At 46.3% G+C, this 16,551-nt stretch overlaps 1 protein-coding gene and 3 long non-coding RNA genes across 4 annotated transcripts in view; 2 read left to right on the forward strand and 2 right to left on the reverse strand.

Annotated features, from left to right (window-relative positions):
* Positions 1-16,551, forward strand: part of LOC135373802 (uncharacterized) — a 121,451-nt gene that overhangs the window by 41,191 nt on the left and 63,709 nt on the right. Inside the window, exon 5 of the mRNA XM_064606869.1 lies at positions 1,279-1,403. Within this exon, the coding sequence (XP_064462939.1) occupies positions 1,279-1,403 (125 nt within the window). The remainder of the gene's footprint in view (positions 1-1,278; positions 1,404-16,551) is intronic.
* On the reverse strand, positions 5,124-6,065 carry LOC135373832 (uncharacterized). Its single transcript, XR_010416612.1, has 2 exons — positions 5,918-6,065; positions 5,124-5,304 (listed from the first exon to the last, which is right to left on the reverse strand). It is a non-coding gene; the product is annotated as an uncharacterized LOC135373832 (long non-coding RNA).
* LOC135373830 (uncharacterized) lies at positions 7,174-7,909 on the reverse strand. Its single transcript, XR_010416610.1, has 2 exons — positions 7,793-7,909; positions 7,174-7,372 (listed from the first exon to the last, which is right to left on the reverse strand). It is a non-coding gene; the product is annotated as an uncharacterized LOC135373830 (long non-coding RNA).
* Positions 14,553-16,134, forward strand: LOC135373833 (uncharacterized). Its single transcript, XR_010416613.1, has 2 exons — positions 14,553-15,515; positions 15,936-16,134. It is a non-coding gene; the product is annotated as an uncharacterized LOC135373833 (long non-coding RNA).

A 16,551-nucleotide genomic window follows, 5' to 3' on the forward strand; every position in this document is an offset into this window, starting at 1 on the left:
CTTGCGGACGTAACGGGCAGCGTGTTGGTTCTTCTCAGTGCGCGAAGCTCTCATCTTTTCCGCTGGCGCAGTACCACTGACGATATCCCTTTTGTACATAAAAACGATAGCATACGATGCACTGAACTCTCTAGCTTGTATCTTTTAAAGAAGTAAAGAAAACTTGCACGCCGTCACATCTCACGAAATGTTTTCCATTTCGGGAGAGCGGATATTCCATATATGTGCGCATGCTGACACACTTTTCATGAAACACAAATATGTAAACAGGTGAGTGAGAACGAGAACTCAGTAGAATTCTACTGAGTTCTCGTTCTCACTCACCATATGGAGTCAAGTAGGAATTTCCAACGGGGAAGAGAGTGAGCCTGTGGTCTGTGCAATGTATACTATTCCTTGATATGCTCAGGACATCTGAACTTGCGGTGTCGCTCTGGCAAGGGGTCGTACTAGCTGACTAGCGAGAGTGCTAACGTACTCGGTGATTGCATGCCAATTTGCAGAAAGGCCAAGATTAATGATACTGCAGGCTGAGCTCATAGACTGTTCCTTCTCCTTGCTCTTTCTCCTTGCAGCTCCATGTGCTTGCTTCTCCTCAATATTGGTGGCATACAGATTAGTGGCAACTTCATATAAGCGGATTGAGGCGTCGAGTTCAATTCGCTCATGTAAACGATGTTGAGTCGAGCTGAAGCCACGCAGAGTCGAGCAGCGTCAACTCGACAGCGGGGGTGGGTTGACTCGCTCGACGCGATCACCGAAGTGCATGTAAATGCGCTCGGGCCGAATTCTGATCGAGCGAACTGTGCGACCGAGTCCATCCTGTCACTGCGTCCGAGACAGCCATACGGTCAGTGCAGGCCAGCACAAGCGGGTCCAGAAAGAGAAACTGGAAAACGCATTCACTGCGACCGGCTCTCATTTGAGCGACTTCATGTAAGCAGTGTTGGGTCCAGTTCACCTCGACTTGGCAGCAATCTGGAGCCGCTCTGTCGAATTTATATAAACGGTGGGGAGGGGAGTATGTATTATTTTGTCAGAAAAAGTCGGCCAGCAAGGGCGGCATGCTATATCTCACGCAAATTGACTGTTTCCGAATTATCTCGATTTACGTTCGACGTAGGTTGCCGATTCGAGTGCCGGGAAAAACTGTTCCATCTCTCCTGCGCAGTTCACTGTGCTGCTTATTCTGCGTGACTCAATCAAGGGATGTTACGAGATGGCGTCAGAATGTCCCTGAAACTTCGGAGATTCTGGTATACGTCTTATCTCTTCCAGTGTGATCGAATACAGCAGGACTTGTGTTCCGGAAATACTCGCAAGACCAGGATGCGATGAAACGTTTCTTCTTGACCAGTTCTTTAAGGACATCAACGCCGACTGTGGAACATCGAAGCCAGTCTGTGAGTATCAAATAAAAAAGAATGGCAGGGGCATACAACATGTTACATGGCTTGTGTCAACAATTGTGTCTCTAAATCTAGCGATAAAATTGCCATATTTCACAAGCACTGCTGCCCCTGCTGCCATTATCGTCCCAATAATAATCGAAAAATTTGAAGTCTACTTTTAACTCCTTTATCCTGTAATATTTATCTTAATAAAGCTGGTGGTGTGACCAGCCTAAGGCCATACATACCACTATGTTCAACAACATAACACTCACTGCTGGTAACAACGACAGGTAGGTACTTTTCACTACCTTCACGGCTTCACTCTTTACGTAAGCTACAACACTTTATGAAATGGTTGTCTCAGTTAGTACTTAAATACAACTCGTGAATGAACCTGTCGTAACACCCAGAATGTTGGACTATTATTCCACTCAAAAGCCCTCAGTAAACACATAAGAATATGAGGAAAAAAAGAACAAGACAAGTGTCTTCTGTGCAAATGACTCGAAATTAGAAGTATACGCAGTTCTCGAGTGCCGAAACGACAAGGCCTTGGCTGTCGGTAGCTTATATGGACCAGAAACGGGGCCGATCTATCTGAACAGCCTGTACTGCGATGAGCCTCATTGCTCGAAACCACGTGGTCCTTTGACGTGGAATAAGCGTCGCTCTTTTTGTGCTCAAGAGGTTTGGGGATTTTGTTTCGGCTCATTTCCATAGCAAGCTTTAGCGATTTCTTCGTTCCGCACATCACCACCATTAATGGGGTAGAGTATCGCCCCTCGCGATGATACTCCCCATTTATCATCCTAAAATAAAGCTGTTGTTTTACCGATATCTGTTTCAAAATAAGTGTTCGTTTGAAGATACGTTAGACAACTCGCGTTTTGCCCAAAAAATGTAGGACCAAGAACCAAGTACCACGTGTGCAAGATATCATCGCTGTTTCTCTCAGTTTTTCTTGTTGCAAAAGTCTAAGCAATGAAATACCACCCTGTACATAATCAAGCTGCATACAGGTTCGCATAATCAAGGCAGAAGGTAACTTTCTACTTGCTTATCTAACTAGAACCAGCCGTGCCGTTCACTTTGTTGCCTGTCACGTCATATAGTGCCACGCAATTCGCAAAACGTTGAAAGTGCAATGATACAGCCGTACATTTCTGAGTGACTGGAAGAGAATTGCGCGATTTTCTTTGAATTCAATGAACTTGTGACAGTAGCTGAAATCGAGGAGGGCCGGAAAGACATATATACCAGAATGTCAAAAGAGAAAACGAAAATCGAAAAGAGATTAGTGTACAAGCACGAAATAAAAATGAGAAAGAAAAAAAGAATGTATTATCGGTGTCTTGCTTTTACTCTCTCAAACTTTTGCTCTCTGTTATGCTCCATTTTCAATTCTATTGTAAAAGATCGCAGCTGCGCGGAGTTAGGTGTACCACTAGTACACAGGGATATGCAGAAAAAGAAAAGAAAAGATGTTTCATCATAAAGTATCGTAAAGAACCCTAAAATCAAGAAGAGCTGCAATCCTTTCAATTGAATACAATTGTGAAAAGCAAGGGAGGTAAAGGACACAGGCATAATCCCAACAACGAAAAAAAAAACGAAAAGAGGCACTGCACCTCAAGCATCATCACGATCTAGACGTCGATGCCAATGACCACACCCTTGAAACTAATAATAATAATAATTCCGAGCTTTACGAGCCATCATGTTCGAGCGTAATAGACGACTGGCACAGGCATGGTTGAGGCCGTCCGCGCAATGCGTGCACTGGAAGACCTGTTACCCGCATTTTCATCCAGAACTATACCAATAATAGATAAATAACTAAAACAATACACAGGGCGCTCTAAGATAAAACAAAAGAAACTGGGAGCAGCAATGCCAGTTTTGCAGCCAGACGGACACTCAGCGGAAAAGTACTTGTAACTACTGGACGTCCGAATTACCTGGAAGTCAATATGGTACGGTATTGACTGTTTCCGAGAAAATGCGATACAGCAGAATCAACGGCAATCATTATTTATTGACCCTTGTCTTACCAAAAAAGCTGAAACAAGCACTACTTTGAGGTTGAAATCGCCACATATTAATACGTAATCAGCAGACACCGGAACTATGCACTTCTCGAGAGAAGAGACGACATGACGTTCACCTTATCTGGTGGTGGTAGTGGTAGGTATGGGATGCTTATCGTAGTCACATTCAGGCGGGAACATCACTGTGGGGATCGAGCGCCCTTTGCGGACTTCACAGGGAACTGTGGCGACATCTGTCTTAAAGCGACTGAGGAAAACACACGCCGAAAACACCCAGACAGGACAGCCGGCATTCGGATTCGAACCCGGTTCACCTCCCAGTCCTGGCATGGAATGCCAACATAGCACCCACAATGCCATGGGAGCTGTTCTCATTATCTGGGTCGGAAAGCGGCATATTAGGTCAACAGATCAGCCTGTAGTTCAATCAGCTTATTCGATATAAAAAACACGTGACTCTCTGACATGTGAGCACCCGTCGCAGGTTTTGCGCACGAGAGTGGCGTGGTTTCAGTTCTCATTTTACACCGCAAAATTGGGCAATTATTTATAAATAATATTATACTATAAGCAATTTATGTTATAAATTGTGTTATCGTTTCCGGATGTTTAAAAATAGAGGACAAATTCGTATGATGACTGGGACCAATTGTGCTGTCTTGCATTCCTCCACAAAGGATTAACTCAGTTAAGTTTCACTTTATTTTATTTCATATTCCTCTTTTGCACGTGCATAAATATTATTAGACGTGAGAACAGCGAAAAAAAAAAACTGCGTTAAGCAGCTTCTGCGCCGCGCCGCTAAACACGATGGCGGATAAATAAGCGCCGTTATTTTGCATATTTATAACTCTTACTTCATGACCGGATATATCCGCCACAGGGGTTAACCGCCACGGCTTATATAATCCTCCACGTTATACGTCACGTGCTCTATGCGCCGCGTCTCCTGTACGTCCCCAGTGTTATGCGCTGAGCCCTCTATTGGCTTCAGTCAGTCAAATAAACGCTATGCCTCCAATCACCACACTTCACTCACCTGTGTGGAAAGCAAATTCAGTACATCTTTATTGACCCAAGGCACACAAAGATCATGTATACAGCACCAATGCTTTTGGCATGTATGAGGCCTGCTGGTGTATTTCTGAGGAGGCAGGCTGTTGCATTTTCACAACATGCCCGTGCGGTTCTTGCAGGTGATCTTGGTGGAAACATGTGCAATGCAGAATAAGAGTGTTCCATTTGATATGCTTGTATCGAAATGCATTGCCCAGATGGCAAATTAGATACAACAGCAACACACATTAAGCTGAAAAATCTACCTAAACATGCTGTTGCCTTGCCGATTCGACAAAGTATTTTTACAGCACGTAACAGTACTCTACCAGGAACACAGATTACTGATGAACCGGTAGGACACTGTAGTGGAGGAGTCACTTGAACATACAAGGACAGTAGTAAGTACTGACCACGTTTATCCGGAAACGCACATCTTCGTCTGGACGCCATTAATTAGCAATTAGAGCTAATTGGGACCCCCCACATTAATCAGCACCCTCCAGGGAGCCATCACACTAATTGGGGAACGTCTATCTCGCGTCCAGACCAGTTGTGCGTTTCCGGATAATCGTGGTCATAAAAATAAAAAAAATAGGCAGAAAATAAAATAAAAAGATAGAAATAGAGTGGAGAGAAACAATTTATTCGAAAATCAACGATGCCGCGGCGAAGAAGCCGCTCCGCAACACCCGAGTGACCAGCGTCCGCCATGTTGGTAGTTTGCACCCAGCAGTTGCAGAGATCGACGACAGGTGGCCACTTAGTTGCAAGGCATCACACCAGATGGCGCCACCATCATAGCTCTAGACGAGAAAGACAGAACAAGATACTAGCGGCGGGTAAAAATGACAGCACTGCTAAGCAAGTCTAGGCATGCGAGAGAAAAGGTCTAACCGCTACTGCTAAACAGAAAACAGTACACATCGGGGAAAAAGGCTTACGGGGACGATCGCTTAGGCCTAACCCCAACACTACGCAGCTAACACAAGGCGGGAACCACACATCGCTAAACATGCGAGAAAAGGCTTAACACGAGCGCGGTCACGGCTAAACACGGCAAACATACGAGGAAAGAGGCTTACGGGGGCGATCGCTTAGGCCTAACCCCAACACTACGCAGCTAACACAAGGCGGGAACCACACATCGCTAAACATGCGAGAAAAGGCTTAACAGGAGCGCGGTCACCGCTAAACACGGCAAACATACGAGGAAAGAGGCTTACGGGGATGATCGCTTAGGCCTAACCTCAACACTACGCAGCTAACACAAGGCGGGAACCACACATCGCTAAACATGCGTCAACAGGCTTGGACACCGCAAAACAAGTCTAAACATGCGAGAAAAGGCTTAACACGAGCGCGGTCACCGCTAAACACGGCAAACATACGAGAAAAGGAGCGCGTCAAATCACTCACCTTTTCCCCCGCGGCAACTTCCAGGCAGAAACTGAGCGAGCGCGGAGAACATACGTCTGCTCTCTACGAGATCCAGCCAGAAAGTGAGCGAGCGCGCGGAGCGCACGTCCGTCTTCCGCGACGGTCCGAGAGAAACTGAGAGAGGCGACGCGCAGCGGCCGCTATGAATGCGCGCGCGCCCTCTGCTCCACCCGTCCGCGCATGCGCGCGCGCGCGCTCCTAGCGCCCCCTGCGCCGGCCGCGGGTGTTTTCGGTTTCGGCTCTCTGCTGCGCGCGCGCGCGCGCTCCTAGCGGCGACGGGTGGCTTTTCAGTTTCGCTTTCATTCTCCGTTCTTTGCGCGCGCGCGCGTTTATCTCTATAAAGGCAGCGCGCACCGCGCTCGCGTCATCATTCTCACCGATACGTGGAAAACGCCATGTGTGGTTTATTCTCCTGCGTTTCTCGTCGTCGCAAGGAAAAGACAAAAAACGAAGAACTTCGCGAATTTATACGCGGCATCGTGGAGGAAGCCTTTCAAGTCCACCGTCTGGAATGGTTGCAAGCACGTCAAGAAATGTGTCAGGACAAGATGAAGACGCTCGACCGCATCTTAGCGGCGGACAGACTGGCGAAAAAGAAGTCCAACTTTAGCCTGGACAATCTGTATTGGGAACGCAGTTCCGATGTAGAGGACGACGACGACGAGGATGTGTAAATAAAAGCGATGCATTTCTCCTCGAGTCTCAGTCTCTTCTTTCTCTTCGTGCAACGTGTACGCACGTAACATGTCTTCCCCCGAACCTTTTCGTTTCCGTCATCCTTTTCGCTGTATCTTAAGCGGCCCCTCCATGTGCGGCAAATCTACTTTCGTTGCTAACGTGTTGAGGAACCTGAACGACGTGGTAGACAAGCCTCCGTCACAAATATTCTACGTGCAGAAATATGCTTCGCCAAGCATGCAGGACGAATTCGGGGACTCCGTAAAATTTACCAAGGAGCTACCGCGAGAGTGGGACACGTCGCGCGCTACGCTGATCGTCGTCGACGATCACATGACCGACGCCGGTTCCTTGAAGGAGGTGACCGATCTTTTCATTCGGGGTTCTCACCACGCCAACGCGTCGATCTTCTTACTCGTTCAAAACATCTTTTTCGACAGTAGCCAGCACCCTCCAGGGAGCCACCACACTAATTGGGGAAAGTCTAACTCGTGTCCAGACCAGCTGAGCGTTGTGCACTATGAGAGTCCATAAAAAATAAAAAAAATAGATAGAAATAGAGTGGAGAGAAGGAGTTTAATTGAAGATCAACGGCGCCATCTTGAAGAAAGCGGTCCGGAAAGGCCGCTGACCGTCGCTGGGCGACGGAGCACAGAGGCAGGTTGCAAAGCATCGCAGCTATGACCACCAGTTCCGGACATCCTGTGACGTCAGCTGTGACGTCATCACGGCATGTCTGGGCAAGTTAGGACAGCTCTGGGCATGCAAGGAGAAAAACACTCATAATACAGAGGCTGGAAAAGCAAGAGTATGCAAACCATCAATAGCTGACAACAAAAAAAATTAGTTACACAACAAATGAGCCCACCAGAACAGGAGCGCAGAACCATGCGACTGCTCCATCCGAGAGGCAGGCAGAAACTGACTCGTAATGGTTTTTGTCCTGTATAAACCCCGCAGCTGCACCCCCTAGCGGTTACTTTCTCAACTAATCTCACAACAAAATTATTAAGAATCACGCCAGCGCTACTCCCGGTCCCAAGGCAGAAGATGATAGAAAATGGCGGGAATGCCCGGACAACAGCAACCAGCACCCGACGTGCACGGGCACGAAAATCGCAAACAAAGCGGGAACAAAGTTGGCGAAATCATTAGTTACACAACAAATCACCTCACCACAGTAGGAGCGCAGACCGATGCGACTGCTCTCGTCGACAGCCAGGGATCAAGTGACGACGGAGCGAACGACCGCACGTCTTCTCCCAACGAGAGCCAGAGGTGGACTGACGTAAGCGCCACTCTACTGGTGCTACGCATGCGCGCGCTCGTAGCGCCCTCTGCGCGCTCCTACCGCCACCTGCGAGAGGCTAAGAGAGAAGAGCATTCCTGCGCCCCCTGCTGGCCGTTCTCATTGGTCGTGAGGCTAAGTGAGAAGAGCATTCCTGCGCCCCCTGCTGGCAGTTCTCATTGGTCCAGACATCATCCTATTGTCTCAGGGCTACACTGTTTTTTTCCACTAATGCTCCTTTGGTCAATCTGCAGTGAAGCCACGGTATGACGTCATCATGCACCTGCGTGGCTCAAGGACGCGTGCGCTCTAGACAGGGGACCTATTATTTATTGAATCACTATCCCAAGATTATTTCCTTTATTCTTCTATAACGATTGCATAGGAAACTATTGCAGAAGAGCACCATGCATGAAAACTGATCGTAGGAATTCGAAAGTCTTACTAAATGAGACTTACAAAAGAACAAAACATCCTAACATGTAACTCCATCAACGGCTAATAAGAGGACTAGGCACTCAACAAATCAACGCGCGCAGAACTCAGGGCAGCACTATCGTCAAGACGACAATGTTCCTTGTCAAAACAAGACTAAATACAAAGCGTTAACAAAGGAAAGCATGCATATCGGGGCATGTCAGGACACGTCAGGACAAATTCGCACGACTGTTGGGCAACAGAGGAAAACGAACACTTGAACAGAGTGAAAAAGGCACTCACCATCATTTTTCCCGTTCACAGCATTCCCTCATTGTAAATCCGCTCGTCACAAAATCCACCTGCATCGTCGAACACCATTCACCAGTGACGAACCATACATCCACACCCCATCAGAGGCAGACAGAACCCCACCTAAGCCACGCTCTTCCACTGACGACCAACGCCAGGATCATAATTACCGTGTCTACACCCGCCAGTGTCCAAGAGAGAAGTGAATCCTTGCGCCCCCTGCAGGCCAGTCTCATTGGTCGTGACGGCATCCTATTGTCTCAGGGCTACACAGTTTTTTTTCCACTAATGCTCCTCTAGACAAGGTCAACCTGAAACAATAGTCTCTCGGTATGCGGTCATCATGCAGGTGCGTGGCTCAAGGACGCGTACGCTCTAGACAGGGCACCTGTTATTTATTGAATCACTATCCCTAGATTATTTCCTTTATTCTACTATAATGATTGCGTAGGGAACTATTGCAGAAAAACACCATAGACAAGAGGAGATTGTAGCATTTCATTCCCAAAGTCTTACTGTACAGGAAAAAAAAAATGGTTCAGCAAGACATAAAGTCACACACCTGTCCCCCTCGCGGTTACTCTCTGAACTAAATGAATCGCAAAATTATTAAGAATTGCTCTACTCCCATTCAAGGCAGCACTATCGTCAAGAATATGCCTTGTACGAAAGGAAAAAAACTACATCCAGAAGGAAAGCATGTCAGAACAAGCCCAGGCATGTCAGCACATGTTTGTCAGACAAGGGGGGAAAAAGCGAAAAGAAACAAAGAAGGAAACCAGCATCAAACTATTTCTTCTTATTCAAAAACAGTGCTCATCATAAATCTGCCCAGGACAATACACACTATTTTTCTATTGCCACACTTTTTTCCAGTAACGGTCAATGCATTGCTACAGACTGTGTGACGTCATCACATCCTGTCTGAAGAAGAAGACACCGGCAAAGACTCCTATTATTTATTGAATCGCAAGATTATTTCCTTTGTCCTACTCTTAATGACATTGATTCTCTCATTAAAATTCAACAAAAAAGCACCCCGCATATTATCGATTTTCACCCCAAAGGCTCATCATGGTCATTAGAATTACAGTAAACTGCCACTGCTCTTTTAAAATAATAAGTGAGACCACTCAACATCACCTCCAGGCTTATGTAATACATGACCCTTTCTATGCTCATACATTCGTTGTCTGAGGCTACACCTGCGAGCAAAAAAGGCGCGGAAGCCGGGTGGGCAAAGTTCCATTCACGCATTGCGAGCAAAAAGGCGCGAAAGCACAAGGCAGAACGCCTTTACGGGAACACGATAGCATTCCTATACTATATTAATGATTATTGCATTGCAGTTTAGAAAAACTACAACTAAACTATAATTTTAGGAGCCCAACTTTCTATGGAAACTATAATTGCCCTATTACTTGGATCGCTACTAATGAAGCGCTCCAATTTTTTCTCTCTTCCCATTTCACCCTTGTCATGCAGGGAAGCAGACTCATATCCAAAATAATTAATTTACACTGAGGGTGCCGTGCTTCAGGAATTCCTATCCTGCGCTCAGATGCAAGCATTTCTTCACAGATACCTTTAACAGCTGACTTCCTCAACATATCGAACACCCAACAAAATCAAACAAACAATCAGAGAAACCCTCTTCTCAGCTGCACCATGCGACTTTCTTCTGCGTAAAATCGGTGATTTGAAGAAGAGAGCAGCGAAAAATTGCGCGCGCTTGTGCTCGACCTGAAGCATATGCCAATAAACCAAGAAAAAGGCACTCATGTCTGGTATCTGATAGTGCCACATACACAGACGCATTGCCCTTGCGTAAAGAAAGCACAGGACACGGATACACAAATTTCCTTAGGTGAGCAGGGAAAAGGCTTAAGAGCACAGGTCACGTCACTTCGCCACGCGGCTAGCACAACATGACACCAACAAGATACTAGCAGCGGGAAGAACTGCAACACTGCTAAACAAGTCCAGACATGCCACGATGGCGTCACAAATCAGGAAGAGAAAAAAAAAAAAAGCACACGCACGCACAGAGGACAACGCATTAAACACACGGAGCGCTCAGGAATAATCGTAGCGTCACCGCACATCGCTACGAAGCTAAACGTCTAACACAAGACGACGACAACAACAAGATATTAGCGAAGGGTAAAAAGTGCAACACTACCGAACAAGTCCACACATGCGACATCGCATACAAAACACTGCTCATCGGGGAAAAGGCCTAAGCCTGCGGCGGATCATCATAGAGCGTACACAACTTCATTTTTTTCTATTTTGCGTAAACTAAACGCGGTCTGCTTGGAAAACGACGTACAAATTTTCTTAAGGAGCAGAGAAATATTTCTACTCCTTGCTCAGATACCAGCATTTCTGCTCAAAAACCTGCAAAATTAAACACTGCTTACTTCGTCAAGATATCGAACAAAATCAAACAAACAACCCCACTTCCACTGGTAGAACACTATTCAGCTTTTACGCAGGAGGCTTTCTTCTACATAAAAAGTAGAGAAAATAAGAAAAGAGCAGCGAAATATTACACGCACATTTGCTTGACTTAAAAAACCTGAAGCATATGCCAATAAACCAAGAAAAAGACACTCATGTCTGGTATCTGATAGTGCCACATACACAGACGCATTGCCCTTGCGTAAAGAAAGCACAGGACAGGGATACACAAATTTCCTTAGGTGAGCAGGGAAAAGGCTGAAGACCTCAGGTCACCACACATCGCCACGCGGCTAGCACAACATGACAGCAACAAGATACTAGCAGCGGGAAGGACTGCAACACTGCTAAACAAGTCCAGACATGCCACGATGACGTCACAAATCAGGAGAAAAAAAAGCACACGCATGCACGCACAGAGGACAACGGACAAAAGGACAAAAGGACAAAACACTGCTTAAGCTTAATTTTGCAGGTTTTTGAGCAGAAATGCTGGTATCTGAGCACGGAGTACAAATTTCTATATTTCTCTGCTCCCTAAGAAAATTTGTACGTCGTTTTCCAAGCAGACCGCGTTTAGTTTACGCAAAATAGAAAAATGAAGTTGTGTATGCTCTATGATGATCCGCCGCAGGCTTAGGCCTTTTCCCCGATGAGCAGTGTTTTGTCCTTTTGTCCTTTTGTCCGTTGTCCTCTGTGCGTGCATGCGTGTGCTTTTTTTTCTCCTGATTTGTGACGTCATCGTGGCATGTCTGGACTTGTTTAGCAGTGTTGCAGTCCTTCCCGCTGCTAGTATCTTGTTGCTGTCATGTTGTGCTAGCCGCGTGGCGATGTGTGGTGACCTGAGGTCTTCAGCCTTTTCCCTGCTCACCTAAGGAAATTTGTGTATCCCTGTCCTGTGCTTTCTTTACGCAAGGGCAATGCGTCTGTGTATGTGGCACTATCAGATACCAGACATGAGTGTCTTTTTCTTGGTTTATTGGCATATGCTTCAGGTTTTTTAAGTCAAGCAAATGTGCGTGTAATATTTCGCTGCTCTTTTCTTATTTTCTCTACTTTTTATGTAGAAGAAAGCCTCCTGCGTAAAAGCTGAATAGTGTTCTACCAGTGGAAGTGGGGTTGTTTGTTTGATTTTGTTCGATATCTTGACGAAGTAAGCAGTGTTTAATTTTGCAGGTTTTTGAGCAGAAATGCTGGTATCTGAGCAAGGAGTAGAAATATTTCTCTGCTCCTTAAGAAAATTTGTACGTCGTTTTCCAAGCAGACCGCGTTTAGTTTACGCAAAATAGAAAAAAATGAAGTTGTGTACGCTCTATGATGATCCGCCGCAGGCTTAGGCCTTTTCCCCGATGAGCAGTGTTTTGTATGCGATGTCGCATGTGTGGACTTGTTCGGTAGTGTTGCACTTTTTACCCTTCGCTAATATCTTGTTGTTGTCGTCGTCTTGTGTTAGACGTTTAGCTTCGTAGCGATGTGCGGTGACGCTACGATTATTCCTGAGCGCTCCGTGTGTTTAATGCGTTGTCCTCTGTGCGTGCGTGTGCTTTTTTTTTTTTTTCTCTTCCTGATTTGTGACGCCATCGTGGCATGTCTGGACTTGTTTAGCAGTGTTGCAGTTCTTCCCGCTGCTAGTATCTTGTTGGTGTCATGTTGTGCTAGCCGCGTGGCGAAGTGACGTGACCTGTGCTCTTAAGCCTTTTCCCTGCTCACCTAAGGAAATTTGTGTATCCGTGTCCTGTGCTTTCTTTACGCAAGGGCAATGCGTCTGTGTATGTGGCACTATCAGATACCAGACATGAGTGCCTTTTTCTTGGTTTATTGGCATATGCTTCAGGTCGAGCACAAGCGCGCGCAATTTTTCGCTGCTCTCTTCTTCAAATCACCGATTTTACGCAGAAGAAAGTCGCATGGTGCAGCTGAGAAGAGGGTTTCTCTGATTGTTTGTTTGATTTTGTTGGGTGTTCGATATGTTGAGGAAGTCAGCTGTTAAAGGTATCTGTGAAGAAATGCTTGCATCTGAGCGCAGGATAGGAATTCCTGAAGCACGGCACCCTCAGTGTAAATTAATTATTTTGGATATGAGTCTGCTTCCCTGCATGACAAGGGTGAAATGGGAAGAGAGAAAAAATTGGAGCGCTTCATTAGTAGCGATCCAAGTAATAGGGCAATTATAGTTTCCATAGAAAGTTGGGCTCCTAAAATTATAGTTTAGTTGTAGTTTTTCTAAACTGCAATGCAATAATCATTAATATAGTATAGGAATGCTATCGTGTTCCCGTAAAGGCGTTCTGCCTTGTGCTTTCGCGCCTTTTTGCTCGCAATGCGTGAATGGAACTTTGCCCACCCGGCTTCCGCGCCTTTTTTGCTCGCAGGTGTAGCCTCAGACAACGAATGTATGAGCATAGAAAGGGTCATGTATTACATAAGCCTGGAGGTGATGTTGAGTGGTCTCACTTATTATTTTAAAAGAGCAGTGGCAGTTTACTGTAATTCTAATGACCATGATGAGCCTTTGGGGTGAAAATCGATAATATGCGGGGTGCTTTTTTGTTGAATTTTAATGAGAGAATCAATGTCATTAAGAGTAGGACAAAGGAAATAATCTTGCGATTCAATAAATAATAGGAGTCTTTGCCGGTGTCTTCTTCTTCAGACAGGATGTGATGACGTCACGCAGTCTGTAGCAATGCATTGACCGTTACTGGAAAAAAGTGTGGCAATAGAAAAATAGTGTGTATTGTCCTGGGCAGATTTATGATGAGCACTGTTTTTGAATAAGAAGAAATAGTTTGATGCTGGTTTCCTTCTTTGTTTCTTTTCGCTTTTTCCCCCCTTGTCTGACAAACATGTGCTGACATGCCTGGGCTTGTTCTGACATGCTTTCCTTCTGGATGTAGTTTTTTTTCCTTTCGTACAAGGCATATTCTTGACGATAGTGCTGCCTTGAATGGGAGTAGAGCAATTCTTAATAATTTTGCGATTCATTTAGTTCAGAGAGTAACCGCGAGGGGGACAGGTGTGTGACTTTATGTCTTGCTGAACCATTTTTTTTTTCCTGTACAGTAAGACTTTGGGAATGAAATGCTACAATCTCCTCTTGTCTATGGTGTTTTTCTGCAATAGTTCCCTATGCAATCATTATAGTAGAATAAAGGAAATAATCTAGGGATAGTGATTCAATAAATAACAGGTGCCCTGTCTAGAGCGTACGCGTCCATGAGCCACGCACCTGCATGATGACCGCATACCGAGAGACTATTGTTTCAGGTTGACCTTGTCTAGAGGAGCATTAGTGGAAAAAAAACTGTGTAGCCCTGAGACAATAGGATGCCGTCACGACCAATGAGACTGGCCTGCAGGGGGCGCAAGGATTCACTTCTCTCTTGGACACTGGCGGGTGTAGACAAGGTAATTATGATCCTGGCGTTGGTCGTCAGTGGAAGAGCGTGGCTTAGGTGGGGTTCTGTCTGCCTCTGATGGGGTGTGGATGTATGGTTCGTCACTGGTGAATGGTGTTCGACGATGCAGGTGGATTTTGTGACGAGCGGATTTACAATGAGGGAATGCTGTGAACGGGAAAAATGATGGTGAGTGCCTTTTTCACTCTGTTCAAGTGTTCGTTTTCCTCTGTTGCCCAACAGTCGTGCGAATTTGTCCTGACGTGTCCTGACATGCCCCGATATGCATGCTTTCCTTTGTTAACGCTTTGTATTTAGTCTTTTTTTGAGAAGGAACATTGTCGTCTTGACGATAGTGCTGCCCTGAGTTCTGCGCGCGTTGATTTGTTGAGTGCCTAGTCCTCTTATTAGCCGTTGATGGAGTTACATGTTAGGATGTTTTGTTCTTTTGTAAGTCTCATTTAGTAAGACTTTGGAATTCCTACGATCAGTTTTCATGCATGGTGCTCTTCTGCAATAGTTTCCTATGCAATCGTTATAGAAGAATAAAGGAAATAATCTTGGGATAGTGATTCAATAAATAATAGGTCCCCTGTCTAGAGCGCACGCGTCCTTGAGCCACGCAGGTGCATGATGACGTCATACCGTGGCTTCACTGCAGATTGACCAAAGGAGCATTAGTGGAAAAAAACAGTGTAGCCCTGAGACAATAGGATGATGTCTGGACCAATGAGAACTGCCAGCAGGGGGCGCAGGAATGCTCTTCTCACTTAGCCTCACGACCAATGAGAACGGCCAGCAGGGGGCGCAGGAATGCTCTTCTCTCTTAGCCTCTCGCAGGTGGCGGTAGGAGCGCGCAGAGGGCGCTACGAGCGCGCGCATGCGTAGCACCAGTAGAGTGGCGCTTACGTCAGTCCACCTCTGGCTCTCGTTGGGAGAAGACGTGCGGTCGTTCGCTCCGTCGTCACTTGATCCCTGGCTGTCGACGAGAGCAGTCGCATCGGTCTGCGCTCCTACTGTGGTGAGGTGATTTGTTGTGTAACTAATGATTTCGCCAACTTTGTTCCCGCTTTGTTTGCGATTTTCGTGCCCGTGCACGTCGGGTGCTGGTTGCTGTTGTCCGGGCATTCCCGCCATTTTCTATCATCTTCTGCCTTGGGACCGGGAGTAGCGCTGGCGTGATTCTTAATAATTTTGTTGTGAGATTAGTTGAGAAAGTAACCGCTAGGGGGTGCAGCTGCGGGGTTTATACAGGACAAAAACCATTACGAGTCAGTTTCTGCCTGCCTCTCGGATGGAGCAGTCGCATGGTTCTGCGCTCCTGTTCTGGTGGGCTCATTTGTTGTGTAACTAATTTTTTTTGTTGTCAGCTATTGATGGTTTGCATACTCTTGCTTTTCCAGCCTCTGTATTATGAGTGTTTTTCTCCTTGCATGCCCAGAGCTGTCCTAACTTGCCCAGACATGCCGTGATGACGTCACAGCTGACGTCACAGGATGTCCGGAACTGGTGGTCATAGCTGCGATGCTTTGCAACCTGCCTCTGTGCTCCGTCGCCCAGCGACGGTCAGCGGCCTTTCCGGACCGCTTTCTTCAAGATGGCGCCGTTGATCTTCAATTAAACTCCTTCTCTCCACTCTATTTCTATCTATTTTTTTATTTTTATGGACTCTCATAGTGCACAACGCTCAGCTGGTCTGGACACGAGTTAGACTTTCCCCAATTAGTGTGGTGGCTCCCTGGAGGGTGCTGGCTACTGTCGAAAAAGATGTTTTGAACGAGTAAGAAGATCGACGCGTTGGCGTGGTGAGAACCCCGAATGAAAAGATCGGTCACCTCCTTCAAGGAACCGGCGTCGGTCATGTGATCGTCGACGACGATCAGCGTAGCGCGCGACGTGTCCCACTCTCGCGGTAGCTCCTTGGTAAATTTTACGGAGTCCCCGAATTCGTCCTGCATGCTTGGCGAAGCATATTTCTGCACGTAGAATATTTGTGACGGAGGCTTGTCTACCACGTCGTTCAGGTTCCTCAACACGTTAGCAACGAAAGTAGATTT

The sequence above is a fragment of the Ornithodoros turicata genome, unplaced genomic scaffold (genome assembly GCF_037126465.1).
Source record: "Ornithodoros turicata isolate Travis unplaced genomic scaffold, ASM3712646v1 Chromosome32, whole genome shotgun sequence".
Classification (NCBI taxonomy): Eukaryota; Metazoa; Arthropoda; class Arachnida; order Ixodida; family Argasidae; genus Ornithodoros; species Ornithodoros turicata.